This window comes from Pezoporus wallicus, unplaced genomic scaffold (genome assembly GCF_028554395.1).
Source record: "Pezoporus wallicus isolate ANWC-B61680 ecotype Strahan unplaced genomic scaffold, APGP_CSIRO_Pwel_v1 contig_10548, whole genome shotgun sequence".
Lineage (NCBI taxonomy): Eukaryota > Metazoa > Chordata > Aves > Psittaciformes > Psittacidae > Pezoporus > Pezoporus wallicus.
The window spans coordinates 82,881-103,858 of record NW_026639416.1 but is presented as its reverse complement, the minus strand read 5'-3'; the positions used below and the strand labels follow the sequence as shown (position 1 = coordinate 103,858).

Here is a 20,978-nt window from a genome sequence, read left to right as displayed (position 1 = left end):
CTGGGAATAAAGAGCCTGACACATGTCTCGTTAAAGAGGCTTCAGCGACCGCACATCTTCATCTGATCCTGGGCTAGTTAACGAATAAAAAGCTATGGGTTTTAATTCCTCTGCTCCCCACACTCAGCTCCACCACCCCCCTCCTCACCCATCTCCTCCAGCACTGGATTTGTCCCCTGGGAGATCAATAGGGTTTGCTCCTTTTGGGATGGAAATAATCAGCCTAATCTGTGCCTCCTTGCAAAGGATGAGGAGTATCACACTGAGCTGGCCCGGGTTTGCCTGGGTACCATGTTGGTCAGACAGGGAGAGGGGATGGTTCAGACCCCAGGCATGGATGAGGGGGAAGAGGAACACCGAGGTCAGTGATGCTTGAGCACAGCCCTGTGGAGAGGCGAGCTGCCCAGCCCTGCAGCACCATGGGCTTGATGACCTTAAAGGCTGGATAACCATAGAATGGTTTGGGCTGGAAAGGCCCTTAAGATCATCCAGTTCCAACCCCCTGCCATGGGCAGAGACACCTCATTCTAGACCATGTCACCCAAGGCTCTGTCCAACCTGGCCTTGCACACTGCCAGGGACGATCTTAAAGGTTGGACCTGATGATCTTAAAGGTCTTTTCCATCCTAGCTGATTCTATGATTCTGTGAACATCCCCCAGGTTGCAAATCTGGAGGAATCGGGAACACAACCTGATGGTAAAGTCCTGCTTTCATTTTGACCCCAAAGCTGGCTCAGAGCAGGATGATGAGGCAAAAACCCCAGGCAGGCTGTGCCACGCTTTCCCTGGGGACACTGAAAAAGGCAGCAGCAATCCCAGGGTGTCCCACATCATTACCTGTCAATAAGGTCCCAGTGAGCTATTAACCCCTCAAAGCAGGGATGTTAGAGGCCAAAAGCTCCTTATCCCTGCATTGGCAGCACAGTTTTCAAGTCAAACAGCAAAGCAGGAATGGGACCAGACCCATATCTCGTGGGTTTTGGAAAGACAACAGCATCCTTCTACTTTGCCATGGGTTGTGTTGGAAATAGCCTTGCGAATGAGTGGCAGTGGGGATTTTAAGGCATCTTCATACCCATGCAACTGCGTTCTAGTAATGGTTTTCCTTGCTCAGGTGCCTCAGCACATCCCTGAACCCACCAGCTGGGCTGCAAACCCAAGGCACCCACAATTACAGACATGATCTTCCTCTAAATCAGCTGCTCCCCATCTCCTGCAGTAGTTTGGCTGCAACCAAATCTGAACTTGTCGGAACATTGGGATCAAAGCCCTCAAACTCCCACTTGGAAAGCAAATCACTTGGAAGTGATCAAGAAAACCCTTGGGTTTCTGCAACTGGGATTAAAGGGTACAAAACAACGACAAATACTCATTCTCTTTTCGCCACCTTTAAAGTATTCAAGGGATTTGCACTAATCTGCTCCATAAACCTGCAAAGCTCCAAGCTCTGCAGTGCAACAGGCGTTCTGCACCTCCCATGACCTGCCTGTGCACAAAGGAGTTCCCCTCAGCCCCCCCTGCTCCCCAGGCAATGCTTGTTTCCCTCCAGAAAAACCCATTGCAGAAAGTGGCTTGTGGTCTGCATTAGTCACGAATCAACATTGCACATGCAATGAATAGAGCAGAACCGGGCTTGATTTCAGCCCTGAAGTGAGTTAAGATCAGCTGTTTTCCTGGAAAAGGGTTGGTTAAGAGAAAAATCCTTCCATTTCTGCCCATCTGCGCTGCTGTGCTAACCCCAGGAGCAGAGCCTGCAGCCCTTTTCCGATGACATTCCCATCTCTCCACTTCATTTACTGAGGGAGTGCGTTAAAGGAGGCAGTGGATGCACTCGATGCGAGGTCTGGCACGAGGACAGCAGCCACTGCTCAGAGCCACGGTGGTGGCAGCAGCCCACGGTGAAGCGCGGTGGGCATGGGACGTGCCAGCACCGCTCCTCACACCCCGGGAGAGCCACCGAAGCAGCCCAGGTGCCTCACACCTCCTCTCAATGAATAACCCCTCCGTATCAATCCAAACAGCGACCGCCGCGCCAGTATGTGCAGCGTTTTCTTGCCGGATAAGGAGCTGCCAATGCAGAGATAAAGCCCTGTCGATACCTATTATGTAGCACCTGAGCCTATTCAACCACCACCTGCGGAACCTTTTCATGGCAGAGCTCCACAATTTCACTGCTTCTCGTTCCTCATCTGCCGTCAATCGCTCCCCATTGGGGCAGGAGCAGCAGGCACAAAGCACCACATCATCTTCTACCTTCCCACTTCAAGAGGTCTATGCCGAACCATGGCATTGAGGCACCCATCCGGCTGTGAGCAAGCAGGGCTGTGGATCACAAGGCCAGAAACTGCCTACACTTGACACCAGAAACAAAGGCAGACGATTTGCATCTTCAGATGGATCAAGGCTCATTCACCACTCAAGTACGTATTCAGAGATAAATACCTGTCTTCTCCTAAACCTCTCCATCCCAGCCATCAGCAGAGCATGACACGTGCCCTGGTACCATGTGGTGAGAACAGCCCCACTGGGTGGCTTGGGAAGATGTAAAGGTCCTTCCCGTGGTCCCCAGCAGCCAGGAGTGCACCTCAACCCATGGCACAACCTCAGCCCCAGGACAATCCCAGCCCCATCCCGCTGCAGATGCGACTCTCTATTCAAAATGAGTTCTTGAAGTGTTCAGCCAAGCAAGCCAAATCCCAAATTGCTTTATAAACACTCTGCATTTCACCAACGTGGGCTGAAGACATCAGCAACGGGAGCAAAGCCAAAGCGACGTGAAGGGGAGCAATTTGGGAGGGATGAGTGAGGAAGAGCTGGAGCACTGCCTCTTGCTGATTTTCCTATTTGATGTGAAAACAACTTCATCCCTCCTTCATCCATTGGGGGTTTCTTCCCCCTCATCAGTAGTGAAGATCATCATCCCTACAGACTATCATCACCTCGATAGGGTTGAAGACCTCAGCCTGGCTCAGAAGCAGAGCAGAGCTGATGGTACAGCGCTCGCATGCAGGTCACGATGCCATTACTTCCCAGGGTTTTGTGCTTTTCTTGCCTCTGCCCAACCATCCACATAAATGCCCATTAAATTAAATAGGCTCATTTGAACACCCCAAAGTGATGCTAGTCCCCAGAAAGCTCATTACTTGCTAGTATGTTGATTTATGGGCAACCAGCTCAGATACCATGGTGATAGCCGGCAGGCTGCACCCAGGGGAGACACACAAAGAGTGAGAGTGGGAATTCATAATAAGTGCTTTAATATAAAAATACCTCTGCTAGCAGGTTACATCTGTGCTGCAGGAAAGGCAGCGCAAAAGGGGGAAGCTGCTCGGGTGCTTCCACGATCCCCAGCAGTTTACTGACTTCCAGTGCTTCACGGAGAAGGAAATCTTTGGGGAATATTAAGATACAGCCACAGCAACCAGAGCTGCTGAGCTGGGCCTTGTTTGATTTAGCTTGAGCAGGACCAGCCGCAGCAGAGAGGGGAGGAACGAGTTCTGCCCGTGCCCGAGTTGTCTCAGAACTCTTTCCACCCAGCAGCTTGGTTTTCCTCCGTCACCAACATCTGGCAATGTTTTGCAACCAGACAGCCACCAAATGGGAACTGAAACCAGGCTGGAAGAGCAGCAAAGGGAAGGGTTTGGGTTAATTTTATCCCTGGGCTTCTTTTTCCTCCAAATCAATAAGAAATATCGCACCCCTGACGCACGCTCTCCCTGCTACGCCAGCGCGAGCGAAGCAGAGCGGTGCCATCAGCCAGCTCACGCTTCCCAAGCCCTCTGCATCTGATTGCCACCCCAGGACAGCGGGGACAGGCCTGGGACAACAAGGGTCACACTGACGTGAGCTGCGATGAGTTTGTTAGGTCTCGGTCCAAAGAGAAGGCTGGCATGCGTCAGACTCGCACCTATACATACATATATATACACACACATATATATTGCTCCCTAATTAAAAGCTCGGGGGTGGAAGGCTTGGCTGGTTCATGGCCAGCTATTCGCAGTGGGATGCTATCAGCACCCAGCATCGTTGGGGCCCCCAGTTCTACTGCGGGGTATTCAGGACTGGTTTCACTGGTATTCAAACCACCACCAAAACCTGCAGGTGAAGTGAAGCAGCACTTCCCTGAGCCACACATACCCAGCACGGAAACACTTCAGCCCCAGGGCTACAACTGCCCTTCCATTTCCCTCCTCTTCACTGCACCCACGGGCAAGCAGGGGGAGACCTTCCCTTCCGCTCCGCTCCCATCACTTCCAACAGCAGCAACCTGTGGTTTCCTTCCTCCCCAGATCCCAGGGAGCACCATCCATCCACACTGCACCACACGCAGGGTGCAAAGCGGCAGCCAAGAGCTTCATGGCAGCGCAGCACCTGGACCAGAAGCCTGCAGACCTGATACAGAGCATCAGCATCACTAAAGCTCAGCTCCTCTAGGTGAAAATACTTCTCCCATGACACTCCACCTCCAAGCTGACCCCTTACACAAGTCTCCCAAAACAATCCCAACAGGGAGGCAGGAATTCATGACCTGCCACATAAACCAAAGCCCAGGTCCCCAACCCAGCCCCAGGTCCCACTTTGCATGGAGGAGCCTCTGTAGAGCAAAATGAACGTGGGGACGTAGAAAAGCCCTGGCGAGACGATGCTCAGGATGCTCCCCTCTCCCTATCTCCAGCCCATGAAAGCACTGTCCTTTGATGGATATTATTTAGGCAGAGCATTTGAGCTCCCAGCAGCTGGCACACGAGATAACTACAGCCAGAGCCTCCAAACCGCAAGGGCTGAAGGAGGAGGAGGAAGAGGAGGAGGAGGAGGAGGGGGAGGAGGAGGAGGGGGATCAGCCTCCCCCAAAAGTAGCTCCAATTCCATCATCGCTTCGGGAGAAAAAAAAAGAACCCAAGTTATTTAGAAAAAGCCAACTCCATGCATTTTTATTTGGAGGAGATGGTGTCAGAGACGAGCTCTCCCACAGCTGCAGGGGAAGAGCTGGGAGACAGGTGAATGCAAAGCAGGCGCCGGCCCCGGCGGCTTAGCTAGAGCCCTGACTGCAAACAAGTCATCCGGAAACACTCACTGCTTCAGGTGGTACTCACCGCCTTTGGAAAGGGCGAGAGGGCTGGATGGGTCTATAGGGATGTGCGAAGATGCTTGGACCTCTCCTTGCCTTTGAAGGAGCCTAATATATTCCCTGTGCCCTGATCCTCCTGCTGCTTTGAGTGTGAGGAGGGAAAAGATGCTTCTTTTGAAGAAAGGGAAGAAACAAGTCTTTTGATGGAGATGGCTGCTTGACTAGAGCCCAACTCTGCTTTGCAATGGTAATAATGATTATTATTAATAAAAACTTAATAATGCTGTCACAGGAGGGATCTAATTCCCTCCTCTTTGGCTAGGCAGGAGGATGCCAGCACACAGGTTCCCCACCACCAGCAAACAGCCCTGCCTGGCTCCAAAGAGGATCCCTGGCATTGAGGATGCTCCAGAAACATAAGGAATCGTGCTGAGATATCAATAGCAAAGGGAAGAACTGGCACGAGCAGAAAGAGGTTGTGGGACCATCTCTCAGCAGGACACTTAATCACAGGCTTTCCCTTAAACACCCGCTGAAATCCCTTCTTCTCGAGTGAAGTGTGAGTCCTGCTGCCTTAAGTACATTCCTCACAAAGTCACGGCCAAAATAACACCATTTCCATGGCACTTTTGAGACACAAAGGAGAGCATCCCCCCTCGAGCATCCCCTGCACAGAGGAGCACATTCAGGTGCTGCTAACGCAGCCACCGGTGGGGATTTGATGCTGCAGAGGGTAAGAACGGCTCAGCCAGCACTGAAGCAGCCAGCTCTTACTTTGACATCAAACACCCTTGCAGAGGATCAAGCCGCTGCCTTTCCCCATCCCCATCACCCTCTTTGCTTGGGATATTTCGGGCTCCTTCGCCAGCCCATCCCACCCTGGAATGCTGTCTCCAGGCGGAAGACAAATTCTTGCTTAATGTACATATTAATACACCTATCGACTTTGCTGTTGTCAGTCGTTATCAGGATTTATCCAGCCTGATGGCCTCTTATTGATTGCGAAGGAGTGTATTCCCACGGGTCAATCAATTCTGATCCAGCCTGTGGCATGAAGTCAATACCTATTTATTATATGATCTACGAGCTCCATTATTTAACTGCTAGGAAAGGGGAAACACAGCAAAATTAAGGAGGGAAAACAACTGAGAGCCAGGCCAGGAGGTGATGCTTTGGCTCCAAAAGGGGTTGCTTTAACATGGGGAGGGTTAGAGGAGACAGGACCTGCTCCCAGAATATAACCATGAGTGGGGAGAGAAGGACCAGAGCTGAAAGGCATCTCAGATACCCTCAGATGCATTGCTCTGGGAAAGCAATGAGGAAGAACCTTGCCTCAGTTTCCCTCCTGTTGAGCAGGATTTAGAGCTCCTGCTTAACTTCCCAGGTGTGAAAGAAGGCTGATAGGTTGTACCTTGAGATTGGTGGATTTCGGTGAGAAGAAAAGGGCAATTTGGTGTTCATCAATGCCCAATTGGTCAATGTGACTCCCTGGAGTGAACAACAGGCTGGCTGCAAGCAGCAGGCACTGCCTTGAGCAGCTCATCCTGGCCCCAGGGAGCACCCACAGGGGATAAACCAAGCAGCCCCAATCTGTTTCATCTTAAGAGCAACGATTTACACACTTCCCCTTTACTTCCTTTGAAACATCCCCTCAGCCCTCAGCCCCCCAAGTACTCAGATTTACAAGCCCCACATCCCTCACAGCCAAGCTGGGACACTGGAAACGTCGGGGAGTTTGGCACAGGGAGAGGCTTGCAAGAGCCCAGTGTTTAAAGCTGAGCTGTGTCCAGAGGTCCCCCTTGCCCACAGGAAACAAGGCCCAGGAATGGGAGAGGATTCCCTGCAGGGAGCTGGGCTTGTCCCTCCCAACAGCAGAGTCAAACGTTTGATGTTGTAGAAAGCCAGCATAGAAATACATTATAAATCAAAACAAACCCCTGCATTTAGTCCATGTGGTGCAAGGAAGTTACCCTGTAAGATACAGCCACAGCATCTGGGATATTCTTCCCATCTTGCTCCCACCCCTTCCCTATTAATTCACGGCAGGTAACGCGTACCCTGGTATTGAAGCCAGTTTGCTTTGCAGGGAGGAAAAAAGAGCAAACTCTCCTTTCATCTTCGGTATCTCACATAAGAGGTGTCCCCCCTCAAGCAGCTCCAGGGAAGGGTTTGGGAGATGCTCCCGCTCCAACAGAAACCCTCCAGGTTTCTGTGCTGAAAGGCACCTTCAACAAATTCCTTCTCTTTATATAGTCCTGCCATGGTCAGCCTTAATTCCTAATGTTCTCCTCGGGCTTCCTGGCACATTCGAGCCCGGACATAAATCATGGCCATGCAGCCCCGGGGGGGGATCACCAGCAGCCATCCGGTTGGCTCCTGGTCCTGCTTTAAATCCGGAGCTGCTCTGGCATCACGCTGTGATGAGAGGGGCCAAAACCCTGCCTGGGGCACCTTGGGGAGCAAATCCCAGGTTCCTGGTGCCACACTGGAGCTTTTAGCTAAAAACCGTGTAATCTCCTTAGGAAAGCTGCACCAAATCCCCCACGCAAGGCAGCAAGAGCTCAAGGCACAAAGGCTCCGGCTCAAACCTCCTCTCTCCTGCCTTTGAGACCTGTGAGCCCGCTTGCAAACAGCGCTGCCATCCAGCAAGAGCCATCAGTGTCTCTCCGGAGAGCTGCTGATCCCCCTGCTTTCATTACAGCCTCAGGGAGACCCAGGGGCCTTGGGAAGGATCAATGAGCATGAAAATCCCCTTTTTTTTTTGCTTTTTTCCACAGAAGGAACACGCAGAATCCTAAAATCTGCTCGTTTCTGCAACCCATTACCCTCGTGGGTGGCTCGAGCCATTGCAATAGCATTAGAGCCCTGTTAGACTTTGTCTTTTGAGGGACCTCCTGGGTGGCTGAGGCTTTACCACCCTCCCCGCACCACCACAGGCGGAGGCTGGGACTGGGAACACCAAGGAGCTGATGTAAGGAGCTTACCCAGGGCTTTGTCTCATTGAACACCAGCAAACACAAGTTGTCATTTCCCTGCACGCAGCCAACACGGAGCTTTTCCAGCCCTTTCATCTCCACGGGGCCCAGGACTTGGATGCTGCGCTGTGCTATCCATTATGCAGCACGCCAAGCAGCACCAAGATCACATTCACTCTTGCTCAAGACTAATTAAGATGAATGTTAACTGTCTCCAGCACTCATTACCCAAGAGGGAATCTATTAGTGGCTCTGATGGAAGCGCTCTTTGGAGTAACCACCTCCCATTGCACAAAGATGCTCGGTTTCTCCCTTTCTCTGCTGACCCGGACACTTGCATGAAAAGGCACCTCGAGAATCATTGACTCATAGAGAATGGGCTGGGCTGGAAGGGACCATAAAGCTCATCCAGCTCCAATCCCTGCCACTCCTTGACCAACACCCCCAAGTCCTTCTCCTCAGGGCTGCTCCATCCAGTCTCCCCCAGCCTGTAGCTCTGCTGGGGACTGCCCTAATAAAGCCAGGGGCAGGACCTTGCCCTTGGCTTTGTTGAACCTCATGAAGCTCTCACCCCATCCAGCCTGTCCAGGTCCCTCTGGATGGCATCCATCCCCTGGGCCATATCAAGTGCACCACACAGCTTGGTGTCACCTGCAGATGCTGCCCTCCATGACTATGCCATTGATGAGCATATTAAGCCATACTGGTCCCTGTCATCTGGCCAGACCGATGGTTAATGCAGAGGAAAACCAGAGCATTAACCCAACACATCCTGCTGCTGCCTCAGTTTCCCCCCCCCCCAGCTGTCGCCTGTGGGCCGTGGTGTTTGGAGGGGGAGATTTCTTTCTGCTAATGAGATGTTCCATGAATATCACAGCAAACAGGAAGGAAAGCGTAGGGATGTGAGAAAGCAAAAATAAACTGGTCTATAAATAACCCCCCTCCGGCAGCGCCGGGCAGCACGTCGTGGTAGAGCCCCTTCCAGGGATGGGCAGCTGCTTCCCGCATGCCACAGGAATACAGAGATTTCTTTAACAGCTATAAGAAACTGCTGTTCTTGGTGGAAAAACATCCTCGAGCACCCACTTCTGAGCACCCACAGGAAAAGGAGCCTCTCTTTTGCACAGAGCCGATTCAGGGCCAGGGATGCGCGCAGGGAGGAGCAGGCAAGGAAATTCGGACATCCTGGATTTGTGTCTAGTTAGCCCCATCAGGCACCTGGGATTGGTTTTCCCCACGCCAAGCAAGGCTTGGTTTAAAGTTATTCCCATAAATCCCCTTTACTGGTGGGTTTGGAAGTATCGGAAGCTGCTCTAAGGTCTCCCCCGAGTCTCCTCTTCTCCAGGCTGAACAAGCCCAACTTAAGCCCAGCTGACCTCGTGATAGAATAGTTAAGGTTGGAAAGGACCTTAAGATCATCCAGTTCCAGCCCCCTGCCATGGGCAGGGACACCTCACACTAAACCACGGCACCCAAGGCTCTGTCCAACCTGGCCTTGAACACCACCAGGGATGGAGCATTCACAACTTCCTTGGGCAACCCATTCCAGTGCCTCACCACCCTCACAGTAAAGAACTTCCTCCTTATATCCAATCTAAACTTCCCCTGTTTAAGTTTGAACCCGTTACCCCTTGTCCTATCACTACAGTCCCTAATGAAGAGTCCCTCCCCAGCATCCCTATAGGCCTCCTTCAGACACTGGAAGCTCTGAGGTCTCCACGCAGCTTCTCTTCTCCAGGCTGAACAGCCCCAGCTTTCTCAGCCTGATCATCAGAGATGTCCCAGGAAGCCCCCCGAAATGTCCAACCAAGGACAGACCCGACAAGGACTGCGGGTGCAAGGGCAAGGGAGCATCCCTGCACTGTCAGCCTGGGAAACGGAAGGGATGCTTTGCCCCGAGAGCCTCAGAAGTGGCTCCTGGTGAAGCACCATCAGAACAGAGCCCAATAGAAAGCCTCAAAGGGGAGTAAGTTGTGTCTGGAAGTGACCTCCAGGCTTCCCATTCCCTGAGACTGAGCTGAGCCCCCTTCCAGCATTCCCCTCATCATTCCTGTATCCCCATGGCCAGCCCAGCACCAGACACGATCGCACCCCGCAGCTCCCAGCAGGAGAAAACCAGCCAGGTTTCCTGTTGCGATGGAATAATTGTGGTGATGTTGATTCAGCCTTCGAAGAACATGGATAAAAGCAGGTTCCTGGGTGTAGGCAAAGAGCAGGCGAGGCTCGGAGATGCTGTGAGCACAGGTTATATTTAGGGCAATCCAATAAATCTCTGTTTTGACCTTAAATAAAGGACCGAGTGCAGCTGGGAAGAGAATGAAGGCGAGCGGCACGCTTCGCAGCCCTCATATTAATGCATCAAGCCACGGATTTATTTTGTCAGGCTGTCAAAAGTGGCACCTTTACGGGTTTATATAAAGAGGCATTAGACTAGAAAACACTTTGTAGCTAAAAACCCCCATTAAAATAAAGAATATATTGCCCAGGTTTTGCTACTGAATAGGATTGAAAAGCAAATAGGGGCTGCAAAGGGATGGAGAAGCTGCGTTCTCCTGCGTGGAGAGGCTGCGACGCAGTGTAGCGCATGGATGGGGTGTCTGACGCATCCATCAATACAGGTGTTTGCACCCTTTTCAAACAGCTTTTGGCCTAAGCTGGCTAATGGATAGGGAGCTGAAACGCTGCTGCATTGTCACAGATGACTGGGTTTTGGTCCAAAATGAAAAGCTTATTTTTCTCCAGGTCCCAGCTGGGAACAACCAGCCCCTGTTTGGAGTCAGCCTGTCCCGAGAGGACACAATTCCAGAGCCAAACGCTGCCCATGAACCCACCAGAGCAGGGAGCAAGTGATGGGCACGAGGGTTGAAATCCTTTGCTGTTGAGCAAGGAGGGAGCAGAGCAAAGCTCCCACCCTGGTACCCACAAAGCCGCCTTATCTGGGATCGGGAGGTGCTGCTTTCAAGGGGACATTAGGGGTGGCTGATGCAATATTTCACTGCTGATGGCTGATGGAAACGCTGCTGTTTCAGTGCACGGCTTTGGAAACACTGCCAGGAGGAGGTTGGAAAGTCAACCTCACCTTGGGGAAGCTCCTCCAAGGGAAGGTAACCCATGGTGGGGTGCTAAGCAGCACCGGGTTCAAACCCTGCGGCTGAACACATGGGCCAGAGGTGAGGGAAATAGCTGAATACCCAGAAATAAAGGTATTTCGCATGAAAACAGCTCCTCCAGGAGCAGCTGCAGCCTCCCTGCCTTGGGGCCAGGGGGATTTTTGATTGCCTGCCCTTTGATTGACCATGAAGATGCTCAGTGCTGTGTTTCCAACCACAGATACATGGGAATTCATTGAGAGCCAGACAGCTCTGAGGGGTTTGAGATGGTTTGGAAGATCCCAAATCCCAGCTTGCTCCCAACTAGCTGAAGGAAGCCCCCTCCAGCAGCCTTATCCCCCTGACGCGATGTCCCTGAGCATCACCAGCACCCAAGCAGCAGCTCTTCAACCCCATCTCCCTCCCCTGACCCCATCCCAAACTCACTCCTATTAGTCCCATACCCAGTTTGGGTGTAATAGGGACAACAGCTTTGGGAAAGGGAGGAAATGCTTCAGGAGACCATGACTTATCTCCCACCTCCTTGGAAGCGAGGAGACCCTGTGGATGGGCTCCAGACCTGTGGAGGATGAGCCCTCCTTGCAAGCACTTGGTTTTCCCACCCCTGCTGCCCTTCTGGCTGCTTTACAGACCCTTGGTCCCAACACTCACACCCTGCTGAGCCTTCAGACACCCAAGTTATCGCTGCTTTATGCAATTAGAGGCTTTTCCCCCACTCAAGCATGGTCCAGACCCACCACCACCCAACCAAGGCATCATGACAGAAGAACCCCAACCAGCACAGAAACTGCCGATCCCACCAGGTTACATCCCTCCTGATTCAAACAAATCATTCCTGTCCCTAATTAAAACAAGCCATTCCTGTCTCAAGCTCCATTTGTACAGAAGATAAATCTGCCTGGACATACTTGGGTGGGTTTTCTTTCCGCTTCGCGGCATAGATCACAGCAGACGAAGAGCATCCCTTTGCTAGGGCAGGAGGGGCACGGCCACTCTTGGTGTATCATCTGCTACCATCAGGCGATGGCGTCGTCTGGTTAAAGGTGTTTTGGGAAGAAGAAACAACCCCATCCACACGTGAGGTGTGAGCTGGGGCTTACCTGGTGATGATGGCGAGGTGCGGGGGGCTCATGCAGGCTCCCATGAAGAGCACCACGTTCTCGTGCCGGGTCTGCCGGTACGCCATCACCTCCCTCTTGAAGGCCTTGAGCTGGTCCTCGTTGTCCCGCTCGATGTCGATGAGGCGGATGGCCACCTCCCCGTGCCAGCGGCCGTGGAAGACCTGCCCGAAGCGGCCCTTGCCGATGAGCTCTCCGATCTCGAGCTGCTCGAAGGGGATGTCCCACTCCTGCAGGAAGATGCTGGTCTGGCTGGCCTTGCGCGGGAAGTTGCGCGCGGAGAGCAGCGAGAGGTTCATCTCTTCGAAGTCATCCTCGGACTCCTGCGCCTCCTCGGGGCCCTCTTCATTCTGCCGTGGGGTGAAGGGAGCGCGATAGAAACTGCACCCGTGGAAGATAATGATGGGCAACACCCCACTGACCCTCCTACTGCTTGTTCAAGACAACAAGGAACCAGGCAGGTCCCTTCCAAAGGCAACCGGGGGGGGCAGAAACCCAGATTTACAGGGAGTCATTTACCTACTCCAGGGTTAAAGGTAAGAGCATTTAATTCATTCATCTGAAAGCAGTGCTTCATCCCACCATGGCCAAGCTGTGCTCTGCTAATACAACTGCTCCCACCCTGGCAGCCCTGGTCCGCACAGAAGGCACCCCAGGATGGATATGGCTTCTCCCTTCATCTCTTCCCTTAACTTTCCCCTTGGTTTTCTCCCTATATCTGTTTTCTACAGGAATTAAAGCACCCATTAAAAGCTGCATCCCCATCCTCAGCCCCTGCTCCTTCCCCTTCCCTGTATCTCAGGAAAGCTCACTGAGTTCTAAACCTGAGGGCAGACACGAAGCCCATGAGGGTCTCGCTTCATGGGGTGGGCACACGGATGCCTGGGCAGGGCCAGGCCTTGGCCATTAATTCAATCGTCAGCAATTTCACTGCACAGATGTTCAGCTTCTCTGTCTGCTGTGAAATGTGCCCCAAGACATGTATAAAATAAAGGTCTGCTGAGCACAGGAGCAGGTCCTGCTGTCTCACCTCCGAGGTGGGCTCCACTTCAATTTGAAGCAATGGGTTTCCTTCCAGGCTGTTAAAAGGATGATCGCGTTAGTGAGAACACAGATAGGTGGGGAGCACACGTGGGCATCGAGTCCTGCTTCCCACAGCATCACCGCACCGGGTCTAAAGGGATGTGGGGGGAGAAGAACCAAGCTCGTTGCTCATATGGGGGAACAGCCCCTTCCAACCCACACCCCGGATGTCTCCAAGCCCAAGGACAGCTCTGGGTGCTCACTGGGAGCAGGGAGGATGACAGGGATGAGCAACATTCATTACTGCATTAATTCATGCAGGATGTGTGAAGTTCCAGGGTGGATTTGGTGATGTGGGAGCATCATCTCCATCCCCCAAAGAGCACAGTGAGGAGGCTCCCTCACCACCACGTGCCCTGGGAGCTGTCATCACAGGCTAACCCAGGGGAAGGCACAGATTTGCCCCCTTGCAGCTTTTGCCCATATCAAAGCAGCCTGGGGCATGTGCTCACGGTGGTCTCCAAGGTCAGAACCACCTTCCCAACAAATACCAGCCAAAGCACAAGCGCAGCTGGTTGGACACCACAAGTGAAGAAAATGGGGTTTTCAGTCATCTTTGAGAGGTGGAGGTCTCAAAGATCCTCCCTGCTGTAAGAGCACCCACATTCATCGGGTTTCCCAGCTCCCCGGGCAAGGGCTCCTCTTCTTCACTTCCACAGCACCCCCCAGCACCGGGGTCTCACCGTGCCCAACAGTTAACAGGGGATTAGGGGAATTCTGTGGGGAAGATCAGCTGGAGCAGCTTGGGTGGTTTTGAGCATAATACAGGCTATTATGATCAATAACATAACCAACAGCATCCCTTCCCAGAAAGAGCAAGGATCACAGGAGAACCTGAACGCTCAGCGGTCCTGTGCATCCTCTCCCATTCAACAGCCACTAAAGAGCTATAAACCCCAGGAGGTGCATGGGTGCACACACAAAAGGAGTCAACTCTGGTATTTTAATCCGCATGGAAAACCCAGGGGATGCAGATGGCTTCTGCTGCCCATCACGATGCACGGGCGGCTGCAGGAGCAGCAGCTCCCTCCTCCTGCCTGCTCTTTAACGCAGGCACAAATACCTGTCTCCCGAGTATTGGAAGCAGAGGCTGGTGTTTAACCCAGCCAAGGCCAGGGTAAGCTTGGTGCCTCTGTCCTGACCATCCCATGGTTCTGTGATTTGCAGTGGGGTGAACAAGAGGGGAATCGCTGATTTTATAAACTGAAAGCTATTTTCCCATAAAATCCTGCCAGCTCTACACCAAATACCTTGCAAAAAACACCCCAAAGGCCCCAAAAGGCTTTGAATTCACCACGTTGACATTAATTCCCCAGCTACCAGCAGCGACAGAGGCTCCATCCCCATCCCTCCCATTGCCTCCCCCAGAGGAGGCATCCACTGGACCCCTGGCAGTCGCCAGCACAGTTTGGAGAGGATGGGGAAGCCAGACACAAACCACATCATAAACCTGGAGCAAGACCCTCTCTGTTAAACTGCTGGCTTGGAATAGCCTTCCAAAAGGGCATTTATCTAAAGGATCAGCAAGCAACAGTGAACTGAAACGTGGGGCACAGGCATGATGACCTTGGTGAGTGCTGGGATCAGCAGAGCAGCTCAGACTTTACCTGCCAGGGAGAGCTGGCCCTAGCAGCAATGAGGTACTGCATTGCTGAGCTAACATCAGTGCAAAGTTTGTTGGACTTGAAGCCATCACAGGCAGGGCTGCAAGAACCATCTTTATTAAAACTGTCTCAAAGACCCTGGTTCCCTGCTTATCATTCCCCATAGAGTCATGGAATGGTTTGGGTTGGAAGGGACCTTAAAGCTCCTCCAGCTCCAACCCCTGTGTCCACCTTCCACTAGAGCAGCTTGCTCCAAGCCCCTGTGTCCAACCTGGCCTTGAACACTGCCAGGGATGGGGCAGCCACAGCTTCTCTGGGCACCCTGTGCCAGCGCCTCAGCACCCTCACAGGGAAGAGCTTCTGCCTCAGAGCTCAGCTCAGTCTCCCCTCTGGCAGGTTAAAGCCATTCCCCTTGGCCTGTCCCTACATCCCTTGTCCCAAGCCCCTCTCCAGCTTTCCTGCAGCCCCTTCAGGCACTGGAGCTGCTCTCAGGTCTCCCCTTCAGGAGCCTTCTCTTCTCCAGGCTGACCCAGCCCAGCTCTCTCAGCCTGGCTCCAGAGCAGAGCTGCTCCAGCCCTCGCAGCAGCTCCGTGGCCTCCTCTGCACTCGCTCCAACAGCTCCATGTTTAGTAAAAGATTCATCCCTTGGGCTTTGGTTTCTCAGACCAAAAGTCATTTCTATTCCTGATGGTGAAGCGCTGGGCACGTGCACTGCTGTGGTCATCAATCAGTCCCCTGCCCTTTCCTTTCAGCCGCTCTCCTCTGTGAGACACAAGCCAGAGCCGTGAGCTGGGTTAGGGCGGCAGGAGCATCCCTGACCACCCACCACAACTGCCCAAAAGGCATCCCTGAGCCCAGTCTGCTCCTGTAGAACCAGGGGAGCACCCATGGGTGCCTGGAGGAGGCGTGGAGCAAAGGGTGCTCTGCGTGGGGAGGGGAAGGTGATGCTAAAGCAGGAGGAAGGGAGGCACTCACATGGGGTTGGAGTTGACGGGGTGGAGGATCACCTGCGGTGCTCGGGTCGGTGTCTCAGGGACCACATCTGGGGAGGAGAGAGCAGAATAAGAGCAGGTTGGAGGCACCAGGAGCCCCTTCAGTGCTGGAAACCTCCCTTCCTACAAGTCTGGAATGGTTTGGGGTTGGAAGGGTCCTTAAAGCTCAACTAAAGGGACCTTAAAGCTCATCCTTAGGTCCAATTTAATTACCCACTTAGCTATAGCTGGGTGTAACCCGAGGCCATCCAGCCCTGCAGTAATAGAGTGGTTTGGGGGAGAAATCCCACCCCAGCACAATCCCCTGCACACATCCAGGGGTTAGGAGAGCCAGCCATGCACCCAGCCTCCCAGAGGATAGCTCAGCGCCCTGTGCTCCAAGAGACTTACCTGGGAAAATGAACTGCTGCTTGTACTTGTAGTAATGGGAAGCTGGAAAAGAGAAAAGGGGAGTTAAACACCGGCCTGCAGAGGCAGACATTGGAGAAGCTCCAACCTGCACCACGGAACACCAGCCCTAAGTCCGGGTCCCCTCCATCCCCATCTCTCTGGAGGATGCAACCACGATGGCACGCAGGGTGCCAAATCAAGACTTGGCTCCCATCCAGCCTGCAGGAACCACTTGGCATCATGGAGACAATGAAAGGGTGCTCAGGCATTGGAACAGGCTGCCCAGGGCAGGGCTGCAGTCACCGGCCCTGCAAGTGTTCACACCCCGTGGAGATGAGACCTCAGTGCCATGGGGCAATGGTGGCCTTGGCAGTGCTGGATATGGTTGGACTGGATGATTGCAAAGCTCTTTTCCACCCCAGCTGATTCTGCCCCCTTTTGTCTGATCCAGCCCATCTAACTGTGCCTTTTGTGTGCATTTCTGCCATGCCGTGGAGCAGTGACCTTCCTGCCTGCTCCTGGTGCACTGGTTGGTCCCCTGGGGACCACTGCCCAAAGCCAGTGCTGCAGGAGGGCTCTGGGCGCTGGTACCCTCCATTATCTCCCTAGCACCAGTAGGCAAAGCCCAAGAGCTGATTCGACTCCCGCAGGCAGGTCATGGGTATGAAGCAAGGCAGAGCTGCTGAGGCCACCCGAGGTTGGCACCAGCTCAGAAGGCACCTTCTCCTTAAGCTGCAAGACCCCAAAGGCTGTTCCTCAGCTTCAAGACCCTGAGGAGTGACCCCAGCTCTGCAGCAGGACCCCTGAGCTGGGATAAAAGGAGACCCAAAGGTAATTCTGGCAGAAGGAGGTCACCCTTTTGCACTTTCCAAGCTCAGATCCTAATCCCCAAGATGCCTGTTTTGATGAGATGAGCCATGGAGAGCATCCCGCAAGGGCAGATGAAAGCAGCGACTCCTGCTTTGTGTCACACCAGGTCCCGTTTGCCACAGGGCTCTGCTCATCACAGGCACGGAAGCAGGGAGCAGTGACCCCACTGAGCTGCTGGGGTCTGATCCTGCCCTGCTCCATTCCTGCTGGCCGGACAAGGAGCTCCCGGTGCTGTGGCAGTGGTGGCAGTGACAGCACGTCCATAAGGAGATGCTGCTGCCCACTATGGGGGTTGCTTCTGTGGTCTGTGCTTTAAACAACATGAAATAACATCTCAGGTGACCTGCAGGGAGGTGCCTGCTCCACAAGTGATGCACGATGGGGCCACCAGATGCTGGATCCTGTCTCTTCCCCCAGACCCAGGCAGGGTCCAGGGCTTGGGGTGTGAATCACTGCAAGCCTGGCTATCACACTGGGAAGACATCAGGATGCTTCTGCTCTGTCTGGAGCACCACGAACCCCGTTAAACTGGCACAGAACCCTTTGGGCAGGCATTCTGTAGAGCTCTCCCAGCACTTGGAGGAGCCTGACTTTGGGAGCAGGAGAAGGATCCGATTCCCTCCTTAACAGTTGGGTTCAACTGCTCCTTGGGTTGATCAGTGCTTCCTCACAGCTCCTCCACTGTCTTCCTCGTGCTCCTCCAGCACCCCAGGCTCTCCAGAGAGCTGTGCGCAGCTGCAGCCTCTCCAGGTACGTGCTGTTTGCCCTCCTACTGGACCAGTTTGTTATCCTTGGAGGTTTAGGGATGCAGGACCCTCCGTGCTGCTGCCCCATCAAAGGGCACAGACCAAACATGGGTCACCAGGCATGAGTGCTTCAGCATCTAGAGATGGGTCAGGGCCATGGCTCCCCTCCTCTTCCCTCACCAGGCCCTTTTGGGAAGGGCTGGAGGGGCAGATGGGTGGATGAGGACACCCAGCACTGCTAGGAGTGATGCTGAGACATTCCCTCCAAGAAGGGACCTTCCCTGGAGCAGCAGCACTGCACCAAGGACATCCCAAAGGCAGCAATGCTGGGTCAGCCTCTGCCACATCCTCAGGCTACAGGAGCCTCTTTATCCTTCTGAAGGAACTCCTACGTCCTGCAGCCAAATTGCCTCTTCCACCATTCCTGAAGAGACTGAGCTGCAGGAACAGATGGGTCCCAGGTACCCACACAAGACTCGATGGAACAAGCTATATCAGATACCCTCAGCATCAGCTACGCCCCACTATCACCCCACACACACTGCCATAAGCCTGTCACCCCAAAGACACAGTGAAACCAACCCGAGTTACCCTTGTAGAGGGGTAAGACCTTGTTTCCCATTTGCCGTTGAGGCAATAGGGGGGCACACACTTTCATGCCTGGAAAGGTTTCTGTAGCCTCAAGCACATCAGGTCACCCAGGGAGGCTGTGATGGCTCCATCCTTGGAGGTTTCAAGACCAAACTGCATCAAGCCTCCATCTCTGACCCTCCTCGAAGCAGGTTTGACTGAAGACTCCCAAGCTCCCTCCTGAATGATCCTAAACTCATCTTTGCTGCTCATTTCTGCTCCCAGCTTTTCCCCATCCCAGGGTGAGCCCAGAACAGGCATCACCCGGACCAGACCCTTATCCCAGGAGCAGATGCCGAGGGGAGGACACGGTACCTGGCAAGTTGAACTGCTTCTGCTGGCGCGGGCACTGCGGGGACGGGTGCAGGGGGGACGGAGGGGTCGCGCTGGGGGGCAGCGGTGGGGCTGGCGAGGAGGGTGTGGAGGAGGTGGTGGACGAGGGGTTGCTGCTGGAGTCTGGCTGGTAGGGCACCGGGATGTGGTCCTGCAGGACACGGGGAAGGAGAGAAGAGAGGAGTCAGTGGGAGCAGTGCACCCCGAGGTGCTCCGGTGCTGAGGAGCTGGGTGACAAGTGAGGGGTCACCCTACGCAGGTCATCCCAGTCCCCTATTTCCAAAAGCCCTAGAAAACAACCAGAGCCACAGCCTGGCCTTTCCCAAAGCTGTATTCACAGTGTGCACAAGAAATGGGGCTCCTTTGCAGCCCTTCCCTGCTGCGCACACACACTGAGGGCTCCCCAGTGCTGCTGGCTGGGGATGGCCACCAAGACCAGAGCTGGGGGCCACATCCCTGGGCTTGGTCCCTACAGGCATCGAGGAGCTGGTAGCTTCAGCTGACTTCCTTCAAGCCAAGTACCCAGTGCCTTGCTCAGAGCACTGAGGCGGAGCTAAGAGGATCAGCCAGCACATCCCAAGCCACTCCTTGCCCCTTATCAACCCTTCCTAATCAAGGCAAGGATGGCAGCTTCAGGTGTGCATCTGCAGGCTCACTGTGATGGGTGAGAAAGGACCAGCTGGGAGCAAACAGGGAGCAGAACCCACCTGGGTATCTTAGATCTGAGGAAGGAAAACTGAGGCCACCTTGCTGCCCAATGAGACACTTGATGGGGTCTGACCTTCAGCAGCACCAAGCACTCCCACCTCCCAACCCATAGCAAGATCTCTCCAAGGCTAGCAAACCTGCACCAGCCTCCCACAGCCTGATTCATTTTAGATGAGCTGGGCTTTCCAGGAAAGCCACATTTATTCCATATAGACCATCCTGACACACAGGAGGATCGTGGGTAGATAAATCACTTTTTAAGCCAAAGCTGAAGGCCACTAAACAATCAGACGTCAATGGTATTCACAGAGAATGGAGTATCTCTATGGAAATGCTTTCAGAAACATCAAAGTAAGAAGTGGACCTTGTTGCATAAAGCGTATTCATAGAGGAGACTGTAACCAGAACGGGAGTGCTCAGGTTAAAACCGAATATAAATACATATATATATGATGTTGAGCATCATCAGGCTCTGGTTAGAGGAAAGCTAAGGTGAAAGGACTGCGTGACAGAGGCAGGAGAAAGAGGGCTGATGCCCTTCGCACCCAAAGCCTTTAGCAGAGCTGAGTCACTTCCCTGCTGCCCTCTCATAAATGAAACAAATCACTGGAAGAACAGGCACTAAGAGGGAAAATGCAGCTCTATTTCTTCTGGATACCTGCAGCAGCTCTTCAGCCTCAAAAAGCCATTTGCACCACCCCTTCACAGCCACAGAGCAGATCATTACTCATACACTAAGGATGTCCCAGGAGATTTAGGTTTATAAACTGCATCCTTAGAGCATCACCTGGTACCCAGCCTGTGCCGAGAGCCAGAGGATGCTGAGGAGCTGGGGATGCTGCCAGGCTGTGGGAAGCCAGGGTTTTCACATCCTCTTCCCCATCACAACAAGGATTTCCCTTGCTTTGAGTGCTTCCAGCCTGCAAACTCCTCACCCTGCTCTGCCTCCAGCAGCCCGTTGGGAATCTCCACTGAAGGCAAAAGAACCCATGCCAGGTCTACTGCTATTAATGCAGGGCAGGAGCAAGCCTGGTGCATGCTCAGGTCCAGCTTTGCCACTGACACAATCAAATTCCGGGCTTCTTTTATTTGTAACAATAAATCTGTCTCTTATGGAAGTCTCAGGTGGTAGCAGAGGCCTCAAACCACCCCGAAATCAGCTTAGATCTGGAGGCTGCAATGCAGCAAGAGCAGTGAGGGACAGGGTATTTTGAAGGTGCTGATCCCATTTGATATTGGAAAGAAATAACCTCAGCAGATGTAACCCACACTGGGAAACCCAAAGGAAACCATCACGGCTCATCCTGCCTCCACACCAAGCACACCCTTGCTTTGCTCCTTGAATTA

General features: G+C 53.4%; 1 protein-coding gene across 3 annotated transcripts in view; it reads right to left on the bottom strand.

The window, feature by feature from the left end:
* KSR2 (kinase suppressor of ras 2) overlaps window positions 1–20,978 on the bottom strand; it is a 71,686-nt gene that overhangs the window by 15,671 nt on the left and 35,037 nt on the right. For all 3 annotated transcript variants that reach the window (XM_057414644.1, XM_057414646.1, XM_057414645.1), the window contains 5 exons: window positions 18,906–19,074; window positions 16,345–16,386; window positions 15,938–16,004; window positions 13,306–13,354; window positions 12,258–12,625 (listed from right to left, as the gene is read on the bottom strand). In XM_057414644.1, coding sequence (XP_057270627.1) covers window positions 12,258–12,625; window positions 13,306–13,354; window positions 15,938–16,004; window positions 16,345–16,386; window positions 18,906–19,074 — 695 coding nt within the window. The remainder of the gene's footprint in view (window positions 1–12,257; window positions 12,626–13,305; window positions 13,355–15,937; window positions 16,005–16,344; window positions 16,387–18,905; window positions 19,075–20,978) is intronic.